This window comes from Poecilia reticulata, linkage group LG15, assembly GCF_000633615.1.
Source record: "Poecilia reticulata strain Guanapo linkage group LG15, Guppy_female_1.0+MT, whole genome shotgun sequence".
Classification (NCBI taxonomy): Eukaryota; Metazoa; Chordata; class Actinopteri; order Cyprinodontiformes; family Poeciliidae; genus Poecilia; species Poecilia reticulata.
In genome coordinates, this window is record NC_024345.1 from 28,911,883 (window position 1) to 28,934,459 (window position 22,577).

Here is a 22,577-nt window from a genome sequence, read left to right on the forward strand (position 1 = left end):
TCCCATTACATCTGACGTTAAAATACACCATCAGTTCAGGAAAAGAGAATCATACCAGCAGTCAAACACAGTGGTGGTAGAGGCATGGTCTGGGAATGAGGGGATTTTTCAGGACCAGAACAACAACTCACAACTTCACCAGTAGCACTTTTTTTTGTGTATTTATTGTCACAGTTACGGTTTTTCAGCATTTTTCTGTGTACTGTGGAGCCAAGAATCAACATTTCATTACCAAAATTACTGTTGTGTCTTTTTCCAATGACAATAAAGTAAGTCTAAGAAAGTCCAGCCATCAGTAAATGATCAGTTCATGACTCAACACACTTGGGTTTATGCATCAGATCAACCATGGTTGGTGACATGGTTGATCTGATGTCACCAACTATGATCCTGTTGCATAAACAAGTCCACCTCTGATTAACTCAAAAAAAGAAGAAAAGGAAAGTGTAGGAGTGACTAGCCAATGTCTGGACATAAATCTTACTCAGATGCTGGGACATGACCTTAAAAGGACCCAGAAAATTCCCTAAAGCACAGAAATAAACTGCCTGACCCAAAAAAAAAAGCACCATCAAATATAAAAATAAAACGGGTCACACACACCAATATTTCGTTGGACCGCCTTTGATTTAGATTAGAACACACATTTGCTGTGGCATTGTTTCGATAAGCTTCTGAAATGTCACATTGTTTATTTCCATCCAGTGATGCATTAATTTTTCACCAAGATTTAGTATTAAAGATGGGAGAGATCAACCATTGTGTAGATGATAAATTTGAGCTCGTCGGCTCACATGACTTTCTTACATTGCTCTAAAGTCTAATCTTTATGCTCCTTAGCAAATTGTAGTCTTTATCTCCAGTTAGCCTCTCTGATCTGTGGTTTTCTTATGGCTACACAGCTGTTCAATCCGAGTTCCTTTCACATTGTGAGTGATGAGAATGCTCTCATTTTCACTATTACACATTGAACTGAGTTCTGCTGTTGATTTTCTTTGATCTGATGTCACCAACCATGATCATTCAGGGTTCTTTCCCCTCAAAACAATGATTTCCTACTATTCTTCCAGTTCTTAATAATGCATTAAACAGTTCTCAACCCATTTTTTTATGTAATCTTCTTAGATGCCATTGATTTGACTCTTTTAAAACAGAGATGCATTTTTTCCCACAATCACAGGATGTCTTTCCACCTGGTTGTTTAGTGAAATGAGAAGCTGCTCATTACATCATCTGGGGTTAAATAACTTGTTGCCAGCTGAAAGGTATTCGCCCCAGCAGTAATTATCCATAGCTATTTGCTCAGTTAAATTACTTTGCTTTGTTTTTTTGGCTAGGATGTAACATTAGAACACCAGAACAGATTTTTTATTACATGTTTCTGATAGTGACTGAGTTAGTAATTGATATATTTAATCTGAGTTAAAGAAAATAAGTTCGCTTCTTACTCCCTTTCAAACTTGCTTATTATTACATTCTCGGTTATGTATGCATGTTTTCTCTTGTCCTACTAGTTATTTGTTTTCTTGTTATTTAAACCTGCTTTAAATAATAAAAAAATAAACATTTTACTAGCTATTTATGGGAGATATATCTACAAGCTTTGTGGAATCAAAAAATAGACAATCATTTTTTCTTTGTACTTCTGTTGTCCTCTGCACTTCTCCACTGTAAACCTTGCAATTGTTGGGGTAAGTAAAGGTCATTTCAGAAAGTTGATAAAAACTAACCTTTGGATTGCAACATCAGATGAATATATTTATCATATATTTGATTTGAAGCATAAATATTCTACGGATTTAAAAATCCTAAAGCTGTTTTTCCGAAAACAACACATTCAGTTCTATTGAGAAATTGTAAACATTTTAAAAGAATTGTTTATTTGTTGTACATTTCTTACTAGCGCAACATTTTATAGATATTTCTTGATCTACTTGCAAAGTCGCCATTATTCTCTCAGCATGGGCAGCAGGGTGAGGTGAGCAGTAATGAACGGCATCAAACAGAGTGAGGCAGAGAAAAAGGCCAGGCCTCGTCTCGGGGAGATTTTTTTGCTCCTGTAGCACACAGAGCGTGATGTCAGCAGTGGCAGCGCTGTTGTAATGGACTTGGTGGGGGTGATGGCGTCATTTTCTGCCTTAGCGTAGCCTCCTGCTCTCGATAGCGAAGGGGGAGACGGATCTTAGGCCGACGCGACCGTGGCTCCCTTGGCCGGGAGCGAGTACCGCGGAGCCGGACAGAGCACCCCGGGAAACATGGAGGCTGCGGACGAGGAGCTGCGGGCCGGCTCTCTGGTACCTGTCACTATCGATCATGTTGTTAACGACACGCTGGTGGTGACGCTGACCTACCGAGAAAGGAGCTACACGGGGATATTACTTGATTCCAACAAAAAGTGAGTAATTTCATGGACTTTTTAATTTTTCCCAGAAATTATTCTCTGCCATAGCGTGCTAACGGCTATCTGAAATGCTAGCTCCTTAGCTTTGTAGCAGCTAACTGGGCCCTCAGAAAAAAGACATGGGTTATTGTAGCTGACAGGGGAGCTAACGGCTAACTTTGGTGGCTAATCATAAACTGACATTTCACTTTACGTTATAAAACGGCAGAATATCAGTTTTTCCGTTGTGAAAACACTGAATTCATTTTATAAGATTAGAGAGTGCAGTGATTGATGACTTGTATTGTGCAGCAGCTACTGTTTCTGAATTCATCAATAGCTTATTGTTAGCCTTATCAAATGCTGAAGAAGCTCAAAGAAACTGAATAAAAGCAGGTCGGTGAATCAGACAGTGATGTGTTTATCCACACAAATTGATTAAAATGACTTTTCTGCTGTGCTGTTTAAAATAATCCAAAGTATTTGTGTTAATTTGAGGTGCATCCCAGGGACCTCTAGTTCATAAGAATCATGGAAAATTACAAATGTAATGGATTATTTGTCATGTTTGGCTGTTTGACTTCATCCAACTTGTAATAATCAGTGACCCTGGTTCTGTTTGGCATTGAAGGCCCTTCTCTGTGATTATAAGCACAGCTCTGCTCAAGTATAAGAAAAATAAAGGGGTCAAGACTATTGTGACATTATTAATATCTAATTATTTCATGTTTTTGTTTACCTCAACTGTCAGCTCTGTGTTGCGCACCTTAAAAGCCGATGGCTTACACTATTTATAGCCTAGCAGAATCAAAATCTGACCAGCTTTGGCCCTTCTTTATGCAACAGCTCAAGCTGCTCTGAGAACAAACTACTTAAATGAGGGAAAAAGAAGGCCTTGAAATAACCCGAAATAGACCTCTATTCCAGGCCTCGACAAAATCAAATCTGACTCCTTCTTCCTTTTTGGCTTAGGGAAAATCATTTCCTCTCATTGTTTTTCTCCGCTTTTTAAAGATATCCTTGTGTATTCGTATCATTCAAACTAATCTCCACTATCTAGTTGCTGTATGCCAAGTGAAGTGCCAGCAGCTTTAGTGAATCACTGCTCGTCATATTGTGCGTCCTTGTGCTATGTTTAACAAGCACGGCCTGTTCCCTGTAACAGGCAGCACCGTTCGTGCGCTGTCAGTCGCAGTGGAGGTTAATATTTGGCAGCTTTGGGGCACCTATAGAAAGGTTTGGGAGGAACAAACATCGCCAGGAGACTATAACCCACCGAGCCATGCCAGCTCCTTCTCTTGGGGCCGAAAATGGGCTCCCCAAATGTTTACTAATTAATAATCTCACCGCACAGGAGCCCTGAGTAGACGTGGATGCAAAAACAAATTGAAATCTCCTGGTTGCATCTCTGAATCCCGAGTGATTCATGGGATTGTTTTTGTTCAGTCAGATGTTGGGAAGGCGAGGAGGGGGAGCGCCTGGGCATCCTGTAGACTCTTTGTTTGCTGTCTCCTGACTACAGCAGCTCGGCCATGTTACTTTTTTGCCTGCCAGCCACCTCTTGATGACTTCTTGGCCGTTTGGCCTTCATTAGACATGTTGATCGATCCCAGGATATGAAAGAAGATGCGTACAATCAAGCAGGGAAAGTGGGTGATACTATTGCTCTGCTGTTGTAGCCTGAGGCATAAGGAGAGATTACTGCACGGCTCGCTCAGCAGAACCCAACCCCCACTCTATAAGAACTTTGAGAACGCAGGTGACGAGCAGCGTGGTTCAGTCCTGTCATAGAGAAACAGAACCGTTCACGTTTCTCTTCTTTTAGTTCTTTTGGTGCTTCATTTTCTCTTAGACTATTTCAACACCTCATTTGACACTTAATAGCACCCTGGTAAAAATACGTGTAAACAACTTTAAAATAAATTTGTCTTTTATGGCAGCAGCTTCATCTCGCATGGAAAAAAACAAAAAAAAATACAACCTTTCATTTGATTGCATTCATTCATTTGGGGGGGAAAATATACAATACAAAAAGCACTGGTGCCACACCTTTATTTATATGCAACAAATGCTACAAAGGGCTTACGGAAAATCCTACTTAACTTTTCTTTGTTTTAATGATCACAGAATCTCTAGCCTTTTAATTATGAATTCATTACTTTTTGTGCCTTTTGAGATGTGCATATGACACGACCAGAACCCTTCAAAACAAAACATGATTTAGTTATAATTGAGCACCTAAAATTTGAAACAACTAGAGGTAACATCAAAAGTATCTTCATAGGTAATTATTGGTGATTTGTTGATAAGATTAGCATCTTGGGGCACGGTCTCATTAGCAACCACTAGATGACATCTACATCCCAGCTGGGTTTCTATTGAGACCATTGCACAAAGAATACAGAAACATTTGTCTGTCCTACCATCCCAAATTTAATTGTGTAGACTTGTCTACATATTACTTGTCAGACCCTGAGTCAGGACTGGGTAAAACCTCTTGTTTTTATCCATAATTTAGAGTATAAAGTCAGGATGTAGTATTTTTTTATTTTCCAGTGACCCTAATCCTGTTCTCTAGTCCACACATAGAGGAGTAGCTGTAAAGTCAATAACTAAATACATTTTTGCCAGTTGGTAATCTGCACTTAATTTCACTGCACTGGTTTAGAACTTTTGATCAAATTAACAAAACTGTAATCTATTTATGATTAGGTTTACCTTGTTATGGATTTTTGTGCATGAATTAGATGAGCTTCTAATATTGTACTGATTTAAACATTGCTTCAGTCAGATGAGAAGAAAAACTCCAGGTGGTGTAAAACATAGGATCAAAATCTCACTAAGAATCTGATTGCCACTTTTTGGTATGGAGGAGGATTGGTTAGGCTGTGGGCTTGTTTACCTTTTAAATGAGTGATACTGGTCAATAGTCCATGGCATCATGAATTATTAGATATAAGGGGCACCCAAAGTCTCCCAAAATCTGTCAGCAATCGACTAATACTTACATGAGAAACCAATCTTTTCTGTCTCTACAACTGTCTGAAAATCAGCCTCTGTCACCTTTTGCGTAATTGTGCAAGAGGGCTGACTAGTAGACCTGCCCACAAGGTCACATTGGACTGTAACACAGAGCATTCTGGGTAAATACAACCAAAAGAAACGCGTGAGTCTAGCGCTAGCGGGTAAAATGGCTCTTGGTCAAAAGAAGTCAAAAGAGAAATCCTACAATGGCTAAAATCTGAGAGTGCTTCATTTTTGTTTACATTTCAAGTTGCGCTTGGTGTCTCCTTCATAGGTTTTTATGTAGTTTCCTTCAGTGGTTCTTGGTGCAGCGCCACCACAGGCAAGGAGGGGAACAAGTTTTTCAAAGGGTTTGGTTTGTTTGACACAGTGCAGTGAAAGTGAACCGCAGCAGCTGAAAATGCAACAAATGTTGCAACTTTGGTCCCCAATCTGAGTCTAACGGAGTGAAAACCCCTAAATCAAATCTGGTGGTCTTTCTCAGAGTTGAAGGATGTTTTAGTGATGTTTGGCTGTCTCAACACCGAATTGGCTCACGTTCTATACAAAAATTTTCTGAAATTAAAGTTTGAGAGCTTATCCTACTGCCATAAGATTTATTTATTGTACTGCTTTTATGTGTGCCAAGTAATTGACACTATTGTGTTTCTTTTCTGGACTTTAGGACTGGACTCTTCTGTCTGCCAGATTTCACAGCTAAACTTGGTGACTGCCCCATCACGAAGCCAGACTGTGAAATCCCAGAAATCTTGAACGAGGAACCGGTTGCTAAATCTCCTAGCCAGGCCTCACACAGACCAAAGGATGAAAACTCGGTCCCTGAAAGCAGCGAACCGACAGCACCTCAGCCTCCACCCTGCCCCATCCCCACGCCTGTGCCAGCCGGACAGACTCCTTTCCCTCCTTATTTTGAAGGAGCGCCGTTCCCTCCGCCTTTATGGGTGCGCCACACCTACAGCCAGTGGGTACCTCAACCCCCTCCGCGACCAATCAAGAGGAAGAAGAGGCGGTCGCGAGAGCCGGGGCGTATGACCATCAGCACCATTCGACTGCGGCCGCGGCAGGTTCTGTGTGAAAAGTGTAAAAACACGCTTAATAGCGACGAGGACAGCAAAGACGGCATTAACACAAAGACTTCTAGAAAAGAGAATACTCTGCAGAGTGACGATGATGGGGACTATAAAGACAACCCGGCGAAGCTGTCGAGAAAAGAGGATGTCATCACAACGAAGGACGCCAAAAGACGAGAAAACGCCCCTGTCCTCGATGGCAAGCGCTTCCGAAAGGACAAAAGGGGCGAGGCTGAGGTTGAGAAATACACAGCAAGTGATGTTATCCCTCACAGCCCTGTCATAAAGATTTCCTACAGCACTCCACAGGGGAAGGGGGAGGTCATGAAGATCCCATCCCGGGTGCATGGCTCAATCAAACCATTCTGCCCAAAACAGCTGGTGCAGAACGGCGTGGGAGGAAACGGCAAGAGGTCCACGGACGCCACCAAGGACCAGCGGCACATTTTGGACGCCACTAGGTCCGGCCTCACTGTCTCTATTCCAAAACTCAAACTAACCCGGCCTTTTGCAACGGTGAACCAAGGCTCGTCCTGTCCAAAGATCCGATTGAGACCGCCGCAGAGCCAGGGAGAGGAGACCATGATGGAGTACGAGGCAGAACTGGTTGGGGGCAGCCGGAGACGGAGCCCCAGGGGGCCCGGTTCCTGCATCCCCCACTCTGAAGACTCTGGGGAGGGGAAGAACTCGGAGTTGTGGTCAGGGAGTTCTGGGGAGGAGGCAGACCGCAGCCACAGCGACCTGACCCTCCTGATCAACTTCCGGAAGCGCAAAGCGGACTCATCCAGCCTGTCCGTGTGCAGCAGCGACAGCCTGGACGAGTCCAAGTCCTTCAGCTCCGAAGGAACGTCGCCAGAGCTGTGCGACCTGGCACCGGGCGAAGACCTGTCCGTCACCTCGTCTTCCGTGACGCCGCGCGAGGATTGCAAGACGGTGCCGCCGCTCACGGTGCGCCTCCACACCCGCAGCATGACGAAGTGCGTAACGGAGGAGGGCCACGCCGTGGCAGTGGGCGACATCGTGTGGGGGAAGATCCACGGCTTCCCCTGGTGGCCGGCCCGCGTGCTCAGCATCAGTGGCACCCGGAAGCAGGAGTCCGACGGCTGCGAGGCCCAGTGGCCCCAGGCCAAGGTGGCGTGGTTCGGCTCGCCCACCACCTCCCAGCTGTCCGTAGCCAAGCTGTCGCCCTTCAGAGAGCTCTTCAGGTCCCGCTTCAACCGCAAGAAGAAAGGGATGTACAGGAGAGCCATCTTGGAGGCAGCCAAGGCCGTGGGTCACATGGGACCAGAGATTACGTCACTGCTTTCCCACTGCGACACGTAGGTCAGTCCCAGTTAGTACAGGAGCTGTTAGCTCAGTTATTAAGATCTCACAGACAACACAACTGTATAAATTCAGCACCTTCGCTTAAAAAGCAGCACCTCCACTCAAAAAATAATAAAATTCAGCACCTCCGCCTAAAAAAAATAGCAGCTCATCCTTAAAAATCAGCACCTCCTCTCAATAAAAAAAAAAATCAACACTTCTGCCTTAAAAAAATCACCACCTCCGAATAATAAAGAAATCGAATTAAACTGTGCTAATGCCAGCAGGGATTTGAACACTATTTAGTTGTTGGAAGCAGTGATGGTTAAACAGTCTAAACCAGGGGTCACCAACTCCAGTCCTCGAGGGCTACCGTCCTGAACTTTTAGATGTTTCTGCTCAAACACACCTGGATCAAATAAACTGCTCATTTCCAGCCTATTGCAGAGAGGAATGAATGCTGGTGAGGAAATTCAGACATTTTGGAGCAGAGGTGAATCTAAAAGTTGCAGGATGGTAGCCCTTGAGGACTGGAGTTGGTGACCCCTGGTCTAAACAAAAAAGTCCCACTTTTTCCCGTCTGGCTGCATTTCTAGCCAATATTTGTTGTACTTAATCAAACAGTTCCAAAGTATTAAGGTCTAGAAAAACATAGTTTGATTAGTTTAGTCTGGATCGCTGCGGAAAAAGGAAGATTGTGAAGAGAAGGATGTTTTTTCAAAAAGGAGTCATTTCTCTTATTTAACCATTGAAACTGATAATTTAGTCTTTTCAACCAGAATGCAGATATTTTAGTTCAGACGGTGAAACCTATTGTTGGATGAGCCAGTCCAGATTTGACGTCCTGAGTGGGACAGATTTGGAGACGGAGCTTATCTGCATTTGTCTACATGCCAAAAAAACCTGTGAAAAAACCCTTCAGCTAACTTTGGCACAGTGTTGTTTGATGATCTGAGGAACATACAGATGATAAACCACTGCATTTCCACAGTAAACACTTTCTACTTAAATGTTAGAAGAGCCTCAGAAACCAGAAGTTTTACATTTGAACATGGAAATTGTGTTCTAGGACTGTAAAAACAAAAAAGTGACTCCATGCTGGTCAGTAAAAACCTGATCAGTTCATCTCTAGTTAATTTGTTCTTTAACTGATTCTAAGATTATCTAAATCCAACTTCTAGTGTCCAAACAAGACTCAGCTGTTATGTAACATTTTATTATGTTAGGTGTAGCTTGTTCCAGCCCACACTTTGTAGATTTACCTTTCGATAAATCACAATCACAGCTACAGCTATTTTTGAGATTGATCATCTAAAGTAAAGGTGTTCAAAGTGAGGCTCGGGGGCCATTTGTGACCCTGGACTGATTTTGTTCGGCCCTCTAACCACAATTCAAGAATACATTAAATGAACTAGGACAAAACTACATTTAAATTCAAATCTACTTACAAAGACGTTAGATTTGACACAAAGTGATCGTATTTTCCAAGCTCTCGTTTTGTTGTCATGGTAACTTGGACCACATCTACATTGACTTGTACTCTGAAGTACACCAAATCTGCTTTTATGTGCTGTGTTAAAACTTGGCGAAATACAGAAGTGTTTTCAGATGCAGACTGACCTAGATCCTGTTTTTATTGCTGAGAACAGGCAAAATATTGTTTCAGTTTTCTTCAGTCGAGACTGGATGCCTTTTAACTTCTTCTTCAAGGTTCAAAGAGTTTATCTGTCATTTCAGCACGTTAAAACATGAGGTGGAACGAAACTCTGATCCCAGTTTTAAGCCTCATGACATTAATAAAAGGTATGAAAAAAAAACAAACAACTAACTAGTATAAGTAGCAAAATTAGTTGGAAACTTGGATTCTCAGTTGGATTTAGACCTGGACTTTGACTAGGCTGTTGTAACATGACAATGCTTTAATGTCTGTTATGTGTTGTACTGTTGGAAGATGAACATGACATATGGGCTGCAACTGAGGATTATTTTAGAAATTGATTAATGTATCAATTTCATCCCTATTTGAATGTCTGACAGAAACTTTAATTTTGATCTCATCTGGCTGAGATTCAGGCGTGGAATTTTGTTTTGATATTTTTGAACTTCCTCCCTGACCCGTCTGCTGTGCTGCTTTGTCTTCATGATGCCGGTTGTTCTCTAACGAACAAATAAGACACAGGTGGACCTCGTTTACCAGTCAGCAGACTTCTGAAGGCAGCTAATCTGGATTTTATTCAGGGATGTCAGAGTGAAATTAACTGCCACATAAAATCCCAGCAAAATACTTTGAATAAGTTCTGTTTTTGCAAGGTATCAATGATTTTTGGAGCTATAAAAAAAAGTAGAGTTATTGCGTCTTGCTGTCGTTTTTAGTACTTTTAAATCCAGAGAGCAGATTCAGCCAAGTTAAATCTGTTGAACTGCATAAGCATGTGGTTTTGGTTTCAGTTGTGTGTCAAAAGCACTTTGTCATGCGCCTGTTCTGAGCTCCTTCCTCTGGTTTCTGGGGGTTAGTGGCCGAGAAAACGCAGCTGCTACAGCGCAGGTCTTTGACGCGCACTTCAACGTGAAAGCCTGCCGTGTTTACAGAGGCAGGCCTGCGTTTTCCAGCTCCTTTATTAGCTCTGTTGTGAGGACAAACAGAAAAGGAATTGAGCCTGGCCTCTTGTTAGCTGCTTTTTTCCAGTCATCATACAGGAAGCGCTTCTCTTGATTCCTCGGCGACACGAAGGCCTGAAGCGGTGGGAAAAGCTGCTGACGTTCACCTCAGAGTTCCTCCATGTTAAAAATGTCACAATTTACCGACCTGCTAAAATTTTCATTCTGGTCACTTTATATCCACAAACCTCAGTCTATGCAAGGATTTTATGTAAAAGAGACGCAAAGTAAATCCAGGCCATCTGTGTCTAATCTGACCTGAGTGTAAATCCAGATGTTCCCTGAAGGCGAAGGAGGTTTTTAAATGAACAAACGGCACCATGACGACCGAGGCGATGAAACTTGGTGGTGGCAGCATCATGCTGTGGGGAGGCTTTTCTACAGGAGGGGCAGAGAAGAGCTGATGTAAAGATGAATGGAGCTTCAAATAATTACTTGAAGTCATAATGCTTCAATTATTGTTTTAATATTATTTTGACAATTAATCGGATAAAAATTTGGCACATTCTGCCCATTTTTCATTTAACCTCTTAAACCTTTGAGTACAAAATTAGAAATAGATTGAAAGGTGCAAATACACAAATTATTTATCTGCCTTTTTAAATACAACATTGAACATTTTGTTGCCTAAAATACAATAACAGCATTTCTTCAGTGAATGTTTGATCATTTATAGCAAAGGATGCAGCTGAAAAACTACTTCTGATGTCAACTGGAAAAGCTATTTTGTTTTAACATTAATGCACTGTAGAGGATAATCTTGATTATTTTTTTGTATTAACAGATTAATAGTTGGATAGCAAAAGTTGCTTATTTTTACATTTAATTCATAGTATTTGAAGCTCTGCATGTTTACAGAAAAATGTTTTTTTTTATTATCTTAAAACGCAAAACGTTTAAATTTATAGAACAGTTTTGGATTAATGAGTATGTTGTTTTTTTCAGGAATTTGCCTTTTTTGAGTCTGTACACTCCAGTTAACAATTAATTGATTACTAAATGAGTTGACGATTATTTCAATAATTGATTAACTCATTTAATTGTTTCGGGCGTAGATGGAGCTGCATGCAAACCTTTACCAGGTGAAAATTATTCGTCATTATGTCTTATTTTATCGATCAGAAAATCCCATTAAAATACTCTCACCTGAGTGGTGGAAGCTGGATTAAAGGAGCGACAATAGTTCATTGTTTCAGCTGACTGGGTTTGTCTGTATTTGTCCTGCAGAGGCTGAGGACCAAACAGATGTCTCCGAGGTTTTTCTGGATTCTCAGACTCAGTCATCAAGGCCCGGGAGTGGGAGTACGTGCCGTTGCCATGGCTACTATTTATATACCTGTTTTTTTTTGTTGTTTTTTTTTTCACAAGGCTGGCAGAAGATGGATTATTATTGTTATTGAGACTGGATAAGGGAGCAAAAATGGAAAAAAACAACAAAAAAACAAAAGACCAGGAATCTCATGGGTCTTCTATGTACTCTGAACTTTTTATTTTCTAGGTTTTATCATATTTCTATAGAGCCGGATAACAAACACTACATGGACCCAAATGTATTTATTCTCCTTCAGTCCTCCTTCCCTGATAGTTTTTTGGAAAACCCTTCTAGTTTGCTGCTGTTTTTCCACGTCTGAAAGTCTTACTCTTCACTTTTGGAAAATGTGAACGCTCCAGAGGGCAACATTCGGAGGATGCGTTCGTTTGGACCGAACTCCAGAGTCACGTCGCGTCTGTCCCCCACAGCCCCGTTTCAGTTCTTAACTATTCAGATATCCTGAAAACCATCTTTACATTTAATTATTTAAAGTGACACATTTTAAAGAAAAAAAAAAGCACTTTATCTGTACCTTGGTGGCCTGCTGTGAGCTCACTGTCTGAAACACTATTGAGAGATACATCCTTGATAGTCGGCAGCGGAGCGCAGAAGTCTTTGTGGTCGACTATCTATGGCCTTGGAGATACAAAACTAAAACCCTATTTTATTGTTTCTTATTTTATTTTAAAAGTTAAATCCATAAGAAAACCAGACACAATGTTTTTTTTGTTTTTCTTAACGCTCGCTACAAAATCGGATCCACTGGTGAACATTTGTCAACAACGCCTCCCCCCTCCCCCCCATGCATCATCAGTTAAAGCTTTATGAGTTATGAGTTTCTTTCAGAGGAAAAAAATACAAATAAATACCATGCTGTAAGAATACTGTGAATTCAACTGCTGACTGGGACTGAAGGACAAACAAAGCAAAAAGCTGGCTTGCAACTCGTCGCAGTATTTCGTGCAAAATGGCGACTGCAGCACTGACTTTTAGTGACTTTAGCGTTGTAAATCCAGTGCAGTGAAGCGGTCAGTATTTAAAAGTTAACCGAAGATTGCACAGGCACGACTCCTTTCTTCCAGCCCAGAACCAGAACAGCAGGCTCAGTTTAGGTGACAGAATTATAATTATTAATATTATTATTATTTTTCAAAAAGAGCTGCTCCCTTCTTCCTGTTTTGATAATCTTCGTTGTGAAGCTGTTGTCAGGCGCAGCTGGAGTGTACGCCTGAGAAGGGAGGCGGTCGTCTTCCCATGGATGAGCAACATGGCCGTTTACTGCTGCCCACGTCAGTCAATGCTATTGACTACTTTATGTTTCTTTTTTTTTCTTTTTTTTACCTGTACTGTACATAAAATAAAATATACAAGCAATATTGGTGCAGTTGTGTATAATTTGTGGCTACTAAAAGGGTGTCAAAACATAAAACAAACTTTTAAAGTGATGCTTTATAAACATTATTATGGTTAATATGAATTCAAACTTGTATATAGCGTTAGAAAATTTTTCTGACAGTTGTCCAGCTCTGTGGCGGTGTATAATGGTTATTGTAGACAGAAAAAATAATTTCTACCAAAAAAGTAAAATAGAAAATTTGAGGTCAGAAATTTTCTAGAAAAAAGAAAATTTCTGAATTTAAAAAGTAAAAAAATTGCCTCAAAGTTTGGGATTAATATGAAATTTATGAGGAAAAAAACATGGAGATTTCTGAGTTTCAAAATTTGAAAATGTTTGTTTTGAAACTCAAATTTCCAGGCTTTTCTATAAAATTTCAGAGATAATCTCATACTTAGTTTTTGGATAAATTGCAGAAGACCATTGCTAATGAAGCTTAATGTTTTTATTCCTGTATCCAAATAATATTGGAAAGTTTAGTGGAAGAAAAAAGTGTGGTTGAAAAAGTTGCACAAACAGCTGGAGTCGGTGTTTTAAAAGCAGCCATTCACAGAGTTATCCAGGAAGTGGACTAGAAATGTCACATTGTGTTAAGCTTCAGCAGAACCACAATCATGAATTAACAGAGAAATACTTAATACATATTTTATAATATTCTAATTTAATAAAATGAATACTTTTCCTCAATAGCTTTTTAAACATGTCTCTTATTTGACTTTCGAAAACCAGGCAAAAAAGTAAATATTGGTGAAATGTAATAGAAAAAACTACAATTTTGACTTAATTTTAAAACACTTTCATTTTAAACAATTATTAAATTTGTTGTATTAGAATCTCCCTTTTTTTGCAAAAATATTAAACTCAATATGGATCCCTTATCAGAATTATGTAAAACTTGCAAGCGTTTTGGAGAAAAGGGTTACAAAAAGGCTGTTCTTTTCTGTTTTTATTATATTAGATGTACTAAAAACAAAATTTGTAGCTTTGGCATCTGGACAATAAACTGCTCTCATACCAGGCATTTATTAATCGTGTGTAAGGCATGTAAACTTCATGGGTTGTTATTGTAAAATGAAATATTTATTGGAGATAAAAGCCAGATGTTTCTCATTGAATTATATCAGCAAATACTTTGCTTAATGGGAAAATGCGTCTGATTAATGATGAGTGGGCTGTTCATTCAACCAACTAAAAAGATATTAATCTAATCCAGAACTCAAGAAGCACTCTGAAAATTGAGACGTGTGTCCATGTTTGAATCTTCAACCAACACAAACTCAAATATTAGACTACATAGAGGGGAGATATAAAGACCTAAAGGTCTCCAAAACAAAACGACCAGTCTCCATTTCTGTGATAACCGTTAGGAAACCAGCCAATCAGGCAGCGGCATTGTTTTTCTCTTGGCGCTGATTGGCTGTATTCCCATAAGCACAAGTATAGTAGAATGTAGCTGTTAGCTTCTACGGCAGCGCTAAGACCATTTGACGGGTTTTCCCGAGGATGTTAATGCATATTGAGGTATATTTGGTGGTCGAACTATTAAAATAGGCAGTTATAAATGTTTTTAGATGGAGTCGTCTTAAGTATTAGCGGATTTTAACTATTCGCGGGTGGATAACTGCGAATAGCAGGGATTCAGAAACGCTGAACCCCTGGGGTTTTTTTGTTTGTTTGATGGAGTTCCTTATTTGTCTTTTTTAGCACATTTTGTCGCTGTATAGTGTCGTATTTTCTTCAAGTTGACTTGGCTTAACATTGAAACTAAGAAGCCTTTTTATTGCCAGTGCTATGAGTTGAAGTTAGTTTTGGAGTTTCGCCTGTTATTTTTAATTTATTGCTGGGTTTCAGATGCTTAAACAAGGGCTGCTGCTTTGGCTTCTATTTCCATGTGGAAATAATTTGACATTTTTCTAAAATGTTGAAAGGACTGATTTTTGCAGTGTAGCAGGTTATGACAGATTAGATAACCTCCATTTTGTTTGTTGTTTCTCCCTTACTCCACACCCCTCAACACATCCAGAAAGCTGATCCGTGTCAGACGTGTTGATTTGTTGTCTCCTTGCTTTAAATAGGACTGGTGAGGTATGTCTGTTGCATAACCAGTGTGTGCAGCACAGAGGATAGGATGGTCAGAGTGAAGTGACCCATGCCTGGCGATGTTCAGGCCGGATCCTTTCAGCTCTAGGTTCCATCCTTCCTCCACAAACCCACCTCACAGCTGCTCCTGTTCCCCAAGTAAACGAACCAGTGAGGCCTGAATGGTGGGTGTCACAATGGATAGTCTAGAAATAAACCAGTTTGAGCTTTAAAGGTCAATACTATCTCGGCTACCACCTGTAATGTAGCTGGGCTCATTCATTGGATCCTTCTGTTGACTAATTTCTTCTGTTAGATGATATTTTTGTTTGCCTGGTTTTAAAACACCAGGGATAGCAGCTTCATATTTACCAGTAACCTTAGTGGGAAGTAAAAAAAATTACTTGAAACTGTGACAGAATGTGCTTCAGTCTCATGAAACCAAACTTGAACTTGGCCATAATTTCAAAAGCTACATTTGGCACAAAAACAACTCTTAAGCATAACCAAAAGAGTGCCATGAACCAATGTGAAACAATATTATTAACTGGGGTTACTTTTTTCAGATGGAGCCAAGTTTTTCTTCAAGATGGATACAGTTGTGAATTGTTCAAAACCCTTGTGGTTCCAGAAAACTGGATATGAAGAGGAAATTTACATTTTTGGCATCACAGTGAGTAGAAGCATACACACTAACGAACAAGAGTAACTTCATGAAAGTAATACTGAAGATCTGGAATGACTTAGCCATGGTTTCATAACTAAATTTGACAGAAAAAAATAAGACGTTAGAGGTCAAGAGATGTTCTCATGCCCCGATGGATTTGGAGAATTTTTGCAAAGTAAAGTGGACAAATATTGTCAAAATCAGGAATGCTAATGTACTCCTACTGAAGAAGGTAGAATCCTTGAACTGAACCAAAAAGTGATTCAATGATGCATTTGCAGCATCCCTGTTTAGTTCACTTTAATTAATTAAAACAAAACTAGAAAGTCAGATTTGTTTGGGTAGGTGTGAATTCGCAATCAGACTCTGATGTGGACCAAAGAAGTGAACTCTGGTCCACCTACAAACCCAGGTCTCAGTTTGAGTGAAGTAAACTGGTGAGGTTCGAATGCGAATGTAAAAAGCAGGAAGTGTACCATAGTGCAAGGCATTCTGGGTAAAAACAACCAAAACAAAAGGAACTGTTTGTGGTTTTTTACCAATAAATCTGTATTTATCTTCAGATTCCTCAAAGTGAAGATTTTATATTTTTTATATACTCATCAGCGTTTTCTTCTGCAAAGTCTAAAAAAATGAGAGAAACAAATAATTACATTTCCATAAATTGATGCATTTGCACTAAAAACTCCAGTGTTGTCAGTACAGCATGTCCTAACCATGCAGGATTGAACAGGAGTCCCAGTGTTGACATGAAAACAAGCGCACCTCTGCACATGCTTGCACAACAAACACGCTTTGCTTCGGGGTAATCTCGGAGTTTCCTGGAGCCGACATGGAACCACATCTTTCATTCATTGTAACATTTTAGTAAAACATTCCCTGTGTTCCTCTCATGGACAGATGTGCACTGGAAAATAAAGTTGCATCACTCCTTCCCCCAACATCTTCCTCCTTCATGGATCAGCGGAGCCTAAATCTGGAACAAAGACGGGGGAAAAAAATACGAGACACATGGCAGCAAGATGCTGTGTGCAATTACTGCTAATGATATGCCTCCATGCAAGCTGCGGCCTTAATTAACTTTGCAGGAAGCCAGGCCTGTGCGAGCTCAGCGTGAGGGGATGCAGACCCAGAACTTGAAGCCAAAGCTAAGAAAGCACACCTGTCCTTGACGTTGCTCAGACAAACACGCCTGTTATCCCAGATTAGACCTGTTGGGTGGTCCTGAGTGAAGAGTAACATGATACGGATGTTGGAGGTTTTATCCTGCAGAACGGAGCTAAAGCTGAAGCTCACACAAGAAGTTCTGGTCGGGAGGAGGCTAACCGGCAGTGGCAGGAGTGGATCTTAAAATGGAACCCAAGGAACAAGGACAATTACAAACTGCGTTTCCGTTACAAGTGCGCAAAACTTTGTCTGTATTCCACTAATGTCGGCATTTAAACACAATTTTGCAATATGGTGTTTCTACTAAATAAGGCAAATAATTAAAATCACACATGAATAAGTTTGTTCACGTGATACGTCATTAAAAAACACACCGCACCATCTTCCTCCTCCCACTTCCTGTCATCTTCTTCGTCTTTTCTGCCAGTAGTAACATCCGGTTGTTGATCACATGACTCACATAATGCAAAAAAAAGTGTTTTCATTGCAGTTTTGAGAAATACACAAATTTTGATATAGCTGAAACATGTTTTTCCCACCAAACATTTTGATGGGAAAAACATATTTTTTCTACTTAGCAGATTTATTTACGTAATTTCACAATTCTCAGTTATATGGAAACAAAACCACAAACACACTCAAAGTAATTAACAATTCGTTGTTAAATGTTACAATAATCATGAAGTTTATGGGTTATTTCTGACATTTTAATGCATTAACTTTACCCAAAGAGCCGAGGTGGGTAGTAACTAGATAAATAAACTCAGATACATTTACTTGAATAACTTTTTAGAAAAAAAAAAATTACTGTTAGAAATAGTTTTACTGCACTGTACATTTAAGTTTTACTTGAGTAATATTTTTATGGAGTTAAACATTCAGTATATTTTACTCTTGTTTCAAGGAGAACCCCTGGCGATATGCATTCTGTAAGTGAGTTCTTGCAAAACATAAAAATAAAAAACGGGAATGCAAATTGTAAGATATTTGCATTACCAACTGTTAGTATTAGTTTCATAGTTTTTATGATTTGGAAATTGCTACATCTGTTATTTTGGAATAGTTATCTATTTTTATTAGTTTTTTGTTGGTTATTTTTTATTTTAGTTTCCAGAATTCAGATATAATCTTAAAATTTTTCCATCTGGTGACATTATTTTGAAGCATTAAATCAGATATTCTGAGTTGCCTTTTAATTTGATACATTTTGCTTTAAACGGGTAAAAATATGTTGAGATATTGCTACTTTTACTTGAGTACAAGTTTTATGTTCTCTACTCCTCTCTTCCCTTCACCCTTTGACTAAATAAGAAAAATATTTAGTCTTTTTAACTATATTCTTTAAATTGTGTATTGCACCTTGCTGAAAAAAATCTAATCATTGCATAATGACTCAATCAAGTTCATTTGTATAGCACATTTCAGCAGTTCATGAAGTACTTTACATCATAAAAACACAAAAATCTAAAATTGAAACATTACATTTTGCCAAGTGCCGTCATTATACATCAAAAAGTCGGTTAGTGTTTCATTTATTATGGTTCAAAAGCAACTCTAAGCAGGTGGTTTAATGACCTAATGCATAAATCATGACTTCATCCAGTTTCTGCCACCATCATTTTCTTGTTTTCCTTTTCACTCACCGCAGCAGATGCTGTTTGGCTTCTGAAAACACACCACTATAACCTTTTAAGGGCATAAAAACAATGAAAACCATCCCGCCTAACGGGTTAGAAGTTTATTCAACGCATTCCACCTTTGACTGAAGTTGCAAAACAAATGATAGGGTAACTCCAGAAGCACGGCGTTGGCTCCTGTTCAGAGCCATGCCCAGGAGAACTGTCACCTTCTTTGTCCTTGATGTCTTGCAGTCATTTCTCATTCCTGCCGTCTGCATCGACAGGCAATTTTTGCTGCCTGAGCTTTTTTAAACGAAGTCGTTTTTATTGATCCCGGTTAATCATTCGGGGATTGATTGCTGCACTCCTGGCATTCAGTAGCAGATTTAGGATGGTATAGGGTTGGACAACATCCAGAGTTTGAAACCTTTAAAGCTTCCTGAACGACACACGTTGTTACTGTGATGTTACAGCATGAATCACACAATAATTACTTATCTATTCCTGTTCCATAGAGAATAGAGTAATCGTGCCTTTATTATAGTAGATCAACATGGCAAATGTTAGAGCTAATTAAATAATCCAAAGGTTTATTTGTTGCCTACAAGGTGAGAAACCAGAGTCATAGTTTGTATCAAACAGATTCTCCTCCAGTCAGCTCTGCTTCTGCGCAGTTTTCCATGGTGTTACTTCACATCACAAATACTGACTCTTTTTTTAGTCTGTTTGACAATTTAGTCTTTTACCAGTTTTTACAATTACTCGTCTATGCCACGGACTTGGTTAAAATTTTAATTGACTTAATCTGTAACTAATTAATCGCAATTAAGTTTTTTTAATAGAAAACTTAATATTGACTAAATAAGATTTTCAACTCAAAAACCACATTGAGTTGAAATGTCTATTGAAAAAATAGACATAAGAGCTCAACAGCAAAGATATTTTTTGTTTTAAATCTGTTATTTAGCTCATTCAACCATCAAATTGGTGCAAAGTGCTGCTTTAATTGGATCATTTTGAACAAGTCCTCTAGAAATGTGGACTGTGGACGCTGACGTTAGCATTGGGCTCCTGTGCTCCTGCAACATGTTTAGCATTGAGATGCTATTTTAGGCTCCCACTTTAACACAGTAGTCATTTCCAGCATGCATCCCATCAGATGTTTTTTTTGAAGCAAAAGTGAACTCTCAGTAGGCCAAGAGAAGCGGCTTTACAGTCCATCATTGTTGTTTGCGGATGTCATTTGTACGTCAGATTTACGGGCGTACCAGAAACGAGCAACGGTTCTGGCTGGAACCTTTGTAATAAAAAAAGGTTAAGCCATTAGGACAGGGTTGAAAGAAGATGTAATTTGAATCATTTCTGTGTCGATTTGGCATTTTGTGTCCTGAAAGACCTGCTGACCAGACTTTCTACTGTGGGTATATGTGCAAAAGCCATCAGATTTCAAATTAAAGTCTCCTGGTATCTGACATTTGGATTCCCAGGACCGTAGGAAAGACAAAGGCCTGCAGCATTACAAATCCTCCACCATAATAAACACTAGACATCACTTCACGCCAAACCCATCTGCAGTGTTTGTTGCTCCTAAGCTGGACCCACATTACACTATTTTTTCAGACAGGAGTCTTTAACTGTGTGAAGGGAACCAGCCCGATTTCAGTCAGCCAAACAAACATGTCTGAATGCTTTGAGGCAGTGGAACATTTCCAAACAGCACAATTTTCCGTCTCTACTAAGCGAGCGAAAAGTCCTGACAGGCAATTAGCAGCAAACACCTGGTGGAAGTGCATTTCTGCTGAGCTACATTTCAGTCCAAAGTTCCTAAGAACAGTTGTAAACGGCATAGTGGAAGAGCATTGTTGTGATAATGAAGTGTCGGAAAGAGCAAGAGCTTCTTAAAGAGACAGAGGCTCGATTTGTGAAGTCAAATGTCTTGAAATGTACAGCATATTTATAGCAACTGAAGGTGACATAGTTACCTGTTGGAAACCACATAATGCTGCCCCTTTGTGCTACTGTAGTGTGAACAGAACTTTGCAAATTATTAATGGTAGGAAAGCTTCTCCAACTCTAAAGATGGAGCTAAAAAAAACTACTAAATTATTGGCATTTATGGCTGCTTAATTGATTTGCAGTAATTTGCATGATTTCTGCAATTGGAAAACTTTTTTAAGTCAATTAGGAAGCCATGAAGTAAACTGGTTACACTGTAGATTATTTGTGAAGGTATCCAGATCCACACTGCCATATTGTTGGTCATCCTACTCATGCTAGCACATCACAGCGGTCGCAGTTATTTCAAAGCGCTTCATTAAGCAGCTTTTTTGGGGTTTTCTTTCCGTTTGAGAAATTTCCAGCCCAATTGTGACTCATGCAGTTTCAGGGAGAAACTCCATGAATGACCAAAGTATCTGGGTGTGGTTCCAGTTGACAGTTTACATGACAGCCTGTGGGTCAAACCATGTGACCTGGATAATCACAATCCAGGCCCTGGCAGGAAGCAGCCGTCACTTATGATGGACTTTAAACCTGTTAAGCGCTCGGCGTGTTAGTGTCTCGCCTCCTCCCACCCACTCAGACACGTAGCGCTCCTTCAAATATTGACACAACTGGACAGACTGAGTAAACATCGAGACTTCTTTGTGAAGGCCATTTTTTATTTCAGGGCGATCCGCGCCGAGGCCGTGAGCATGCATGAGTTCTTCCCTGAGTCCTCCGGGATGCGGTCGTGGTTCTGGTTCTGCTGGGCCTCCCTGAGCAGCTGTCAATGGGCCCCAGGGACGAAGAGTGAGGCAGAGGCAGGGAGCCGCCCTGCCCCCATCTCCTACCAGCCTGCCTGCAGACACTGAAGGAGGGGGATGGGCTTTCATGCTCAGACATAAAAAGGGAGGAAATTATAAGCTGCTCCTCTGCATCTCCAGGCAAAATTAATTTTAAACATGCAGATTTGTACAGATAACACAAAGCAACTGAATCTATTTGTCTTTTCCCTAATGCACCCATTACTTTGCCGTTTTCATTCCCAGTCTCCAGCTTTCTGTTTTCTCTATTGTCTTGAAACATCACAATTAATCTGATGTTTAGTCTGCTTTAATTGAGCTCTAGTTTGGGTTTGTTTGGAGAGGTGAGACTGCGCAATCAAAATCTGATGCAGGTCAGAAAAGTGAACTCTGGTCGACCTACGGAGCTTGGTTTCAGTTCAGGTTTGTTAGATTTTAGTCTGCGTAACCCCAACATTTTCATTCCACGTGCGACCAGACCCGGAGTTCTGTTTGTCATTCAACCTTAAGAAATACGGAGATGTTAGCCATATATAAAAATATGTATACACCAATGATATGGTGTATAATACGAGAACAGAGATACAGTAAATAGAGAGCCAGTCGCCGTCCAGTGCTGGGCTATCTGTCGTTATCAGTTTATCCAACACTGTGTGACCGGCGCCAGTTTTATATATTTGTGGTTATGTAAGCGTGCAGCAGTGTGCATGTAAGCAGATAAGAGCTGGAGAAAGGACACAAAACCATACATTCATAACAGTTTCAGTGAACTCTGGTGAAGTTTGAATGTATGTGAAATGTATGCCAAGTGGACCGGAGACTGCTCCAAAAACAGGAAGCAGACTCTAGCGCAAAGCATTCTGGGTAAATAGAACCTAAACAAGCGCGGAAATCTAGTCCCAGCAGGAGAAATGGCTCGTAGTCTTTTACCAACAACAAAAGACGACTGCTAAAATCTGAGGCTGCTTCATTTTTATTTACTTTGTCGTCAAGAAGGAAGTTGCGCTCAGTGTCTTCTTCAGAGGTTTTTGTGCTGTTTTCTTCAGCAGTTCTTGGTGCAGCGCCCCCACAGGTGAGATGTGGAGCAGATTTTTCAAAAGGTTTAACTTGACGCAGT

General features: G+C 40.1%; 1 protein-coding gene and 1 long non-coding RNA gene across 2 annotated transcripts; both read left to right on the forward strand.

The window, feature by feature from the left end:
• Positions 1 to 1,746: 1,746 nt before the first annotated feature.
• pwwp2b (PWWP domain containing 2B) lies at positions 1,747 to 13,125 on the forward strand. The gene is made up of 3 exons (XM_008430416.2): positions 1,747 to 2,395; positions 6,069 to 7,797; positions 11,665 to 13,125. The coding sequence occupies exons 1-2, from the start codon at positions 2,256 to 2,258 to the stop codon at positions 7,795 to 7,797; spliced, it is 1,869 nt and encodes a 622-aa protein (XP_008428638.1). The 5' UTR covers positions 1,747 to 2,255; the 3' UTR covers positions 11,665 to 13,125.
• Positions 13,126 to 14,587: 1,462 nt separating this feature from the next.
• Positions 14,588 to 17,403, forward strand: LOC103477349 (uncharacterized). Its single transcript, XR_535631.1, has 4 exons — positions 14,588 to 14,666; positions 15,221 to 15,409; positions 15,791 to 15,897; positions 16,792 to 17,403. It is a non-coding gene; the product is annotated as an uncharacterized LOC103477349 (long non-coding RNA).
• Positions 17,404 to 22,577: the final 5,174 nt, after the last annotated feature.

Coding starts and splice junctions, on each gene's coding strand:
- pwwp2b (XM_008430416.2), top strand. CDS start 2,256: ATGGAGGCTGCGGACGAGGAGCTGCGGGCCGGCTCTCTGGTACCTGTC. Junction 2,396..6,068: donor TTACTTGATTCCAACAAAAA/GTGAGTAATTTC, acceptor TCTGGACTTTAG/GACTGGACTCTTCTGTCTGC.